We start from the raw sequence: 10228 nt of genomic DNA on the forward strand, positions 1-10228 counted from the left end.
GCCTCACAGCAAGAAGGTACTGGTTTGGAACCCTGGTGGCCCGGGGCCTTTCTGCTTGGAGTTTGCATGTTCTTCCCGTGTCTGCATGGGGTTTTCTCCAGGTGCTCCGGTTTCCCTCTCCACTAAAAAAAAACATGTTCCCCTCCCTTTCACTTAATCGTAAATCACTTTGGAAAAAAGCGCCAGCTAAATGACATGTCATTTAATGTAATGGAATGGAATGAACAAGTGAACTAAAGCACATAAGGCTTAGAACATAACACCAAAACAACATAAAACTCAAAGAACTATGTGCTGCTGTGTGCTTGTGTGCATGTGTGTGTTGTAAATTAAATCATTGGTACCAGTCCTGACTTTGCAATGCATTATTTTTCTGATCAAGATAACTGACATCTCCTTGTAAGCAATATAAATATTTACTGCCATTGTATTGTTGGCGCAGCAGCAGATTGCACAGAATCATGCAAACGTTTAATGTTACAACCAAGAGCTCTCTCGCTTTCTCTCTTTTTCTCTCTCTCTCTCTCTCTCTCTCTCTCTCTCTCTCTCTCTCTCTCTCTCTCTCTCTCTCTCCTCTCTCTCTCTCATACACTTCATACACTTCATGAACATACACTTTCACAAAGGCTGGTCCATGTTTATCATATATTGTATGGTGCTGTGGACTCAAGTAGCAAATCTGACTCAGCAAAGTGGCCTTCTGTAATATTCTAGCAGTAAACCACAAGTGTGGTCCAGTCTGCAGAGCCTGAAGAGACCAGGATGAGAGAAGCAACATGGCAGCTTCCTCACTAATATGATGAGAGGTTTGCAATGTGGCCCAGTTGTATCTGCAGGAGTTCTTCATCACACTCAAATGAATGGCAGTTAAGTTGGTCAACCATGTCACATGAATATTCTGCAGAGTTGCAATAAAAAGAAGCCTTTTCATTTAAGTGGTCAAGTGGTTTAGCCCTTGTGTTGTCTTATAAATGTTATTGGCATAACAAAATTGACCATTTCATAAATCATGAAGTAATTTATCACTCAATTCTGGGTTACCCCTTTTATCCAACTTCATTTCACTCATTAGTTTTACACTTATTTTTTGCATTCATGGTCAACAGACCTCATTTACATGAATTATACCTAATTTCTAAGTAAAATGAGGATATACGATTAGTTGTTTTGGATTATAACAGTCAATTTTATTTATAGTATCAAATCATAACAGGAGTTATCTCAGGACACTTTACAGATAGAGTAGGTCTAGACCATACTCTATAATTTACAAAGACCCAACAATTCCAGTGATTCCCCCCAAGAGCATGCATAAATGCGTAAATGTGACAGTGGTGAGGAAAAACTCCCTTTTTAGGAAGAAACCTTGGACAAACCCAAGCTCTTGGTAGGCGTGTGTGTGTGTCTGTGTGTCTGTGTCTTTCTGTCTGTGTGTGTGTGTGTGTGTGTGTGTGTGTGTGTGTGTGTGTGTGTGTGTGTGTCTGTCTGTCTGTCTGTGTCTTTCTGTCTGTCTGTGTATGTGTGTGTTTGTGTGTGTCTGTCTGTCTGTCTCTGTCTGTGTGTGTGTGTGTGTGTGTGTGTGTGTGTGTGTGTGTGTGTGTGTGTGTGTGTGTGTGTGTGCGCGCGCGCGCGCGTGCATGCACATACTTACACGTATGTTTATCTTCTGTAAAGCTCAATAGTGCCCTATTGCACTACCAGGTCAAAATTCGCCCAGGAAGACCATAACTGCTATAAAATTGAATAAAACACCCAAAATTTTATGAAAGTTGTGAATATTAATTTACTTGCGAAGAGCATGGAAGGGAACAATGCATGTTATTTTTGGTTAATTTGGTTGAAAGAAACCCATATTTTGGACGCCTGGTTAGCTCACCTGGTAGAGCGGGTGCCCATGTATAGAGGTTTACTCCTCGACGCAGCGGCCGCGGGTTCGACTCTGACATGCGGCCCTTTGCTGCATGTCATTCCCCCCTCTCTCTCTCCCCTTTCAAATCTAAGCTGTCCTATACAAATAAAGACCTAAAATGCCCCAAAAAAATCTTGCAACACATATTTCTTATAAGAAACTTTGAAAACACGACACATTTAACCCGAAGACAACACAAGTGTTAGATGCCTTTTTACTGGCTGGTGTAAGATTAGAGTAACTAGTCAATAACTGCCACACATAGGCTAATAATAGATGAATGTAGATTTCATGTTGTGATTTTAAAATTATTATTAAATAATTAAATACTTTATATAACCCTAAATAGCTAACTTTAGCCTAATCTGACAAGCTACAGGCAAACAATGTCTTCATAAAGTGCCTCGTTCTTCTGGCAGTTATTACAGCTCTCATACTTTTATTTTGACACGTTAATGTTACTTCCTGTCTAGAGAGCATTGGTTTTAGTCAACCTTGATCTTAACACGTAAGACCAAAATAACATTATAAACGAGACCTGTGTTCCATCAGATTTTCAATGATTATGCACATTATAAAAATGAGCCCGTATTCTCGCTCTTGGGTTAAAACGGAAACATGAATAACAAAAAAACAACAGTTGAAAAATGAGCAGTTTTCCAGTTAATTTTTCATTTCTACGGACATTGGAAAAACGAGAAAACGGAGCTCATAGTTTTGTTTTTCCGTTTTTGGTTTGAAACCAAAAACGAAATATCGACCCGTTTTTTCGTTTTTTTTGTTTTTGGTTTAAAACAAAAAACGGATTATACTTTAGTACCCTGACCTACAAGACTTTAGAGCAGCAAGAATCCAGCCTGGCCAAGCGTTACCTAATGAGACACTGCATACTTTCCAGCTGTAGGGACACGCTAGAGCTGTTGTCATGCTGATAAATTTCCTTCTGGCTAGACCAAGACAGTGTCACAGAAGCGTTAATCAGCTGACTGTGTCCCCAGGCATCCCACACCCACGATGCCATCTCTGAAGCAGCCCAGCTGATGAAGGAGGCCGTTGACGACATTATGGTGACTTTGAATGAGGCGGCCAGTGAAGGGGGCATGGTCGGGGGCATGGTGGAGTCCATCGCTGAGGCCATGGGCAGGGTGAGTAAGGTTGTGTGTGTTTGTGTGTGTGTGTGTGTGTGTGTGTGTGTGTGTGTGTGTGGTACCATCTTATGGGAAGTCTGCTCAGGTGGTTTAAAATGGATTTCAGGTTGACACTTATTCCCCATCATTTTTGTCTGAAGGCAAAATGAGCTTTCCTCTGCAAGAGCAATTCCACAGCGAGTGTGCCGAGAGTGTGTCCTTGTCAGTGACTCTCATTAGTCCAGTAGATGACAAGTTTTAAATCCACAGCCCACTGGTGATGTTCACTGTCACTCAGCCTGCTGGGTGACATGTCACTGTGTTCACAGTGCGGTTAATAATTGACGATATTCTGCTCATACTCAGACATATAGCTCAGATCTTAACCTTCATTTTATTTTATTTCTAGTGTTTTTTATTTTTTACCCTCAGCTTTAAAATAGGAGAGCAACCATCATTAAAACACCATTAGCATATATAAAGTGGAACCATTTTACAAGAATGCATACATAAAAAAGGTTTATATGTTCTCACTAATGGCAAATGATATATCAATTAACAAGTTATACTATAAAAAGGACTGGTTGCCAAATGGTGTTCATCCAACATTGGTCTTGCCAGCATAGCTCAATTTATCTTTGTGGTTGCTCTTAATTTAATCATCCTACGTTTGGACTATCCCCTACAATAATGTACCTTCTAGATAAGGGCTACATAGCGTCAAAGCCACTTTATTAATGACTTAACATTGGCAGCTGTTGATGATAGTTTATTGTAATGTAGGAAAATCCAAAATTCTTTCATCAACATCCATCAATTTGCCATCATAAATGTACTGCACTTATATGTTTGGTCTATAGTGTGTCAGATACTGGATTTTGATACCAATATTGATAATTGAGTGTTCAAAAATCTGATAACTATAATGTATCAATGTATTCATTTCTTTAACATTAGCACCTAACATAAACACTCATTTTTAAGGAGGATTTCTTAAATTTGGTTATTAATGAATTGTAACCAAAATATTTACCGAGCCGGACATTTTTCAGTTAAAAAATACAATTGTCAGTGCTCTCTGGTGGACAAACGGTATAATCGAGACACTGTTGATAAATCATATCTTGGGCATTTCTGGGCTGCAATTTCATGTTTCTTATCAGCCAACACATACTGTACGATAGATAGCTTTGCAATAGCTAATAGTGGACCATATATTGTCCCAACAGATTTAATGTTCGGGCTATAGTTTGGTCAGTAGCTTTCTCCCAAAAATGAGAGGGATCAAAAAGTCCATCGGAGGAGTCGATTAATAATACCTGCACAAAAAACAAAACAAGCTGCATTGGCAGGTGATCACACAGGGTAATCATTCACTTCATTGTACGCTGGCAAAACAAATCTCTGCATATTAAGCATTATTTATATAGCATTCATAATATAACACAGCATGCAGAATAATATCATACATAAATGCACAGCTTCTTACAGAAGCTTTACTGTAGTTGAGCTATTAGACCAGGCCTTTAAAAGATGATGAAACAATTATTAACAATTAACAGAATAATTAATTAAAACCTCAAAACCCATTATACTATGCTTTATTTAAAAGTGTTACCAAACTAAATCAAAAGTCTCACATACAGCAAATGGGAGTACCAAATGTAAAAACACATAGGATAGCTATGTATACTATGTACTATGGATAGGTAAGTACTAAAGGACTGATCTTCACAGCTGGATGAAGGAACACCGCCTGAACCTAAGGGCTCCTTTGTGGACTACCAGACCACCATGGTGAAGTTCTCCAAGGCCATCGCTATCACTGCGCAAGAGATGGTGAGTGCACTAAGGCATTATATTCATGACTCTGTGTGTTTTCCATTACATTTCCAATCTTCAGTGACAATATTTGTCAGTAGGGATAGAGAAACATTAATCTGCCTCTGCTGAGGATGTATGTTCTCTCTGTCGCCAGATGACTAAGTCAGTAACCTGCCCTGAAGAGCTTGGCGGCCTTGCCTCTCAGGTGACGGTGGACTATGGACAGCTAGCACACCAAGGACGCCTCGCTGCAGCCACTGCAGAGCCAGAGGAGGTGAGAAGCCACGTCTCTGTCCTATGGAGTATGTGGGGGCAAATTACATACTCCTTATGAAAGATTTAACAGATCAAGCTCTATATATCTTTGCAATTGTGCCCCTGAAATGTCAGACGGTATTCACTCACCCACTGATCAGAGCAGATGTTTGCTGTTCTTTGAAATGACACCCCTTGCTCAAGGTTGTGAGATCAAACCGAAATATACCTCTCCAGCATCCATCGCTCTCAGCACCCACATAGTCTTTTCTTACAGCTTTTCTGTGTAGTCCAGAGAACAGCAATGTGTGGAAACATTGCACTAATTAGCGTGCAGCTCTTATCAATATCTTGTATATAACAGGATGTTGGAAACTCTGCTGGTTACCATAGCGACATTGTGCCTCTACAAGTCTTAAAGCCTATAGTGACGCTTATAATGAAGTACCACCCACCCGTGAATCTCAGTCTGTAAATTAAAGGTGTAGTGCCAGCATTCCCTGTCTGAGGATGCTTGAAATAATCCGCTGGGTAAGAGACCTGCCAGTTTAGGACATGATTGTACTTTGTAATTGTGTAGTACAGTGACTCAAATGGGAAGGTGGATGCGGTGTAAGTTGATGGTCTGGTTATGCTTTTAGGTTGGTTTCCAGATAAAGACACGGGTGCAAGAGCTCGGCCACGGCTGTATCTACATGGTCCAGAAGGCTGGAGCCCTGCAGCTCAGCCCCACTGACAGCTTCTCCAAAAGGGAGCTCATTGAGTGTGCCCGAGCAGTCACAGAGAAGGTAAACAGCGTCTTGCAGAAGGAAGATATATATATATATATATATATATATATATATATATATATATATATATATAGAAGCATTAACTCAGCATTAGCATTTTTATTGAAATATTTCATGCATCTCTCAGTACAGTTGCTGTATATATACCTATTTAAGTAAAGTGATAAGAGAACATATAAGTGTGTGCAACTGCAAGGCTTAAGAAGAAGCAGTTCAGGTGTGAAAGTTAGTTTTGTACCGTAGCTGACAGGTTATTATTTATTATTTAGGTTCAGCTTTAGCTTTAACCTTGATATTGAACTGGTATAGTGTCAGAAGACTATAGGGTTAATGTACTGTATGTTATTTTAGGAGTTAATAACTGGTGATTAACTGCATTATTGCACCAGTCATGCAGGTCATGCGAGCATGCTCTCCTGATCACCCTCACACTGCACAGGTAATGATAATACTAATGTCTCCCTGCTGTGACCCTGACAGCAGCTAGCCAGGCTGCTCACACATTAGTTTTTTTTGTCGCCACTGTGAGGCTACGACTTGATTCAGGGCTCATACCAAACTTGAAAAATGTGTGGTCTCACATTTGCTGATACGTGAAGCCTGTGCCTCGTTGAGATGTACCTGTCAGGGCTTTCCATTTGTTTAGGAGGGATAGGCAAACAGCAGTCTTCAGGGGAGATTTGCAGAGTCAGGCTCATTGGCTTAATGTGATTGTGCAGCAGACTGTGATTTGATGCATGTTAAACCCTGCTGTCTCTCTTTTTCCCAGCGTCCTCCTTTAATCAAGCTCGTCCAGATCTTACACTCTAAACATTTGCAACTTCACTCATCCGATTTATAAAGGCTCCTCCAACGTCCAACAAAGAGTAAAAGCTGCTGGTTAATCATTAAAAATGTGCACGGCATACAGAAACTAGGGTTATTTTTAGCTGTTTTTTACACCTCTGACAACAGCGTGTTGGAAGGACCTCTCTGCATATCTAATGGTACGCTTCACATGTTCCAGGTGTCCTTGGTACTGTCAGCGCTGCAGGCGGGGAACAAAGGCACCCAGGCCTGTATCACAGCAGCCAGCGCTGTTTCTGGCATCATCGCTGACCTGGACACCACCATCATGTTCGCCTCAGCTGGAACACTGAGCCCTGAGAATGAAGAGTCATTTGCTGACCACAGGTGCAATCACCTTGACCAAGACATTATGTTAAATGAAAACCTCTAATCACCAAAAAAGAGATGATGGTTAAAAGTGAGCATATGATTAATAGGTTTCGTGAGCACATGGGTAATACAACATATGTTTGCTGTGAGTTAACTTTCCAAGATTTAGGTTGTTAGGTTTTTAGACTGCAACACCAGAGCTTCATTTTTCTTTTGATGACTCACTCAGGAGAGGTGCAGTTTTGTCAATAAAGCTCAGTATTCAGATGCATTTCACATAATGAGTGTACATTGAAAATTGTCCTAACTAAACACACATTCTGTTAAAAAGCAACAGCTTCCTTTCATTTTGCTGGTACTTGAGCGTGACTGTGATGCAGATTGTGACACAATGTGTCCCGTCCCTCAGGGAGAGCATCCTGAAGACAGCCAAGGCACTGGTGGAGGACACCAAACTGCTCGTTGCTGGAGCTGCATCCAGCCAGGAGAAACTGGCCCAGGCTGCACAGTCCTCAGCCAAGACCATCACCCAGCTCACTGAGGTGGTCAAAATGGGAGCCACCAGCATGGGCTCTGAGAACCCAGAGACACAGGTGATGAAACTCCCAAAGACATTCAAACAAAAGAATGTCTAATACAACCATAGATGTTTCAGACATATGTAGTCACAGTTGTACGCCTTTGCGTTCCAGCAAAGCTCAGTTATTACTTACTTACTTAATTCAGCTGCCATCTATTATAACTTATTATACTATTCTGAAATATTAGTCATTCATAATGACTGTCTTCTATCTTGCTGTACACCGAGCATTAGATTCTCTGTGTAATTGAAGATTCATCTGATCTGATGTGTTTCCTCTTTCCTCTGTGCGTTTGCCTCTATCTCTGCCCTTCACTAAGTCTGAAGTATCATGACTAGGTGGGAGTGATAAGGGCTGCAGTGTTAAATCCTTTCCCCAGGGTGCTACTGATAAACCTTTACTCTGACCATTGTGCCGTATTGATTGCAGCTCTATCTCCTCAGGTGGTTCTGATAAACGCGGTGCGGGATGTGGCCAAGGCTCTGGCCGAGCTCATTAGCGCCACCAAATGTGCCGCCGGCAAACCAGCAGACGATCCGTCCATGTATCAGCTGAAGAGCGCTGCCAAAGTAAAGGAATACACCGCTATAACAAATTAACAAATGCCATATCTTGTTTAGCTGTGTATTTATTTCAGCAATGCAAGTCTCCAATTTATTATTCAGCCTATACTTCATCACTGAGAGGACACTGCATGTGGATACGTACTCTACAAATGCTTTCTTTGTATTACTGCTATGTTTAGTTTGACGTATCTGGTAGCACAAAGTAAGGCTTTTCAAAAGAATGATAAGACAGTCCTTATCAAAGTTTGCAAGGTATTCACTTTTTCTGTCATATCTGTATGTGGGATGAGACACATCAATAAGATGTACATTGCGTGCGTGTGTGTGTGTGTGTGTGTGTGTGTGTGTGTGTGTGTGTGTGTGTGTGTGTGTGTGTGTGTGTGTGTGTGTGTGTGTCAGAGAGAGAGGGTTAGTATGCTTTACTGAGAACTATCTGTAACCACAGGACTCCCTCTATTGTAACTGTTAAGGAGTATCGTTTTTGAACCAGCTGGACTGTCAAGAGTGAAGCTTCACGTAATTTTATTTGTCATGTCAAGTCAGTTTTATTTACCAAGCTGAAAAACAGTCTCAGAATGCTTTGCAGTCTGTACAAGACACCCTCTATTATTAGACCCCACATAAAATACTTTAAAGGTGAACAAATGGGCAAAAACTTTAAAAAAGCAGCATAGGTGGGGTATGTACTGAGTAGATGGAAACAGCAGTAGTAGAATTACAATATGGAAAAACAAAGTTACAATATGAAAAAAAGAAGAAGAAAAAAACTAAAGTTATAATATGAAGTACACAAAATGTGTAATATAAAGCAAATGCAGTATAATATAAAGTAAATTTCAAGTTAAATAAGTTTAAGAGTTAATATTTTTTTGATCAGAGAAAAGATGTTCAGTAACTTCCAGGTGCCACCGAGGACTGGGAGAATCTGGACTGTACATAGACAAGAAGGGAGAGAGTTTTTATTTAACTCTTGATTGTCATGACCACTGTCACACCTGCCTACTGCTGAAGAATAAAAACTTGAGATCAGACCTTTTGCATCTAACCATGGTGCAGCTGAGATCACTTGAATAGAGAAAGAAAGATCAAAGTATTGAATCAGTGACAGAGCTTCAGATACCTCTGAACCAAAGATTTGCTAGTCTTCCTCCTCATATTATTTATGTATTGTTCTCACAACGATCATCCCGAGCGCAGCATGTAACTCTAACTGTTGCATGGGGTTTCTTATGTTTTCTCATCTAAATGGAATTAGGGCCACCCATGGACCTGGTTATGCTGACAGATTGTCTCTGTTCCTCTAACATATGGTGACCTCCAAATGGGACCCTCTCAAACTCCTAGCGATCATGTTGCTTGAATTCCTAACCTAATAATGTACACTGTGCTGAATGCAGTACTGGCAAAACAAAATGTATCACCATGAATAAAACTTGAATTGTTCTAGGTGTCAGTGAATTAACTGTATTACAAGTAGTAAATCATCCTGATTTCATTTGAAATACATCCCTCAGTCTTCTCTTTCTTCAGCAGCTGATCTTTCATTTTCATTAGAAAAGCACCGTTAACACATGGAGCCATTATTCACTGTAATAGAATCAGTGAAGGAGGAGGCCAAAGTAATTTGGTAATGTAATGTTTTGCAGTTGAGGAGAAAGAGCTCCACCTCCTGGTCTGACTGTGAGCCTCATCATGTCTCCCTTCATTTGACAGGTCATGGTGACCAACGTGACGTCTCTTCTAAAAACAGTGAAGGCAGTGGAAGATGAAGCGACTCGCGGGACCAGGGCACTGGAGGCCACCATTGAGTGCATCAAGCAGGAGCTGACAGTAAGAGCACCTCACAGGTCGAACCTCTTCTTTATGGTCTTTTGAGAGTCAACTGATGAGACACAGCCTCTATGAAAAGAGGGTCAGGGATATCTATGTCTATTATTCTGAACATAACAGGGGAGCTTTTTGTTCTTTTTCCTTTATTATCTGTCCAGCTCCTTTCCTCCTCCTTCCCTCTCAACCC

The 10228-nt window shown here is 40.7% G+C and overlaps 1 protein-coding gene across 7 annotated transcripts in view; it reads left to right on the top strand.

The window, feature by feature from the left end:
* tln2b (talin 2b) overlaps positions 1–10228 on the top strand; it is an 86169-nt gene that overhangs the window by 65473 nt on the left and 10468 nt on the right. For all 7 annotated transcript variants that reach the window (XM_031283162.2, XM_031283164.2, XM_031283165.2 and 4 more), the window contains exons 41-48: positions 2908–3054; positions 4774–4875; positions 5015–5134; positions 5757–5903; positions 6913–7079; positions 7474–7657; positions 8089–8214; positions 9925–10041. In XM_031283162.2, the coding sequence (XP_031139022.1) occupies positions 2908–3054; positions 4774–4875; positions 5015–5134; positions 5757–5903; positions 6913–7079; positions 7474–7657; positions 8089–8214; positions 9925–10041 (1110 nt within the window). The remainder of the gene's footprint in view (positions 1–2907; positions 3055–4773; positions 4876–5014; positions 5135–5756; positions 5904–6912; positions 7080–7473; positions 7658–8088; positions 8215–9924; positions 10042–10228) is intronic.

This window comes from Sander lucioperca, chromosome 7 (genome assembly GCF_008315115.2).
Source record: "Sander lucioperca isolate FBNREF2018 chromosome 7, SLUC_FBN_1.2, whole genome shotgun sequence".
NCBI classification, from domain to species: Eukaryota; Metazoa; Chordata; class Actinopteri; order Perciformes; family Percidae; genus Sander; species Sander lucioperca.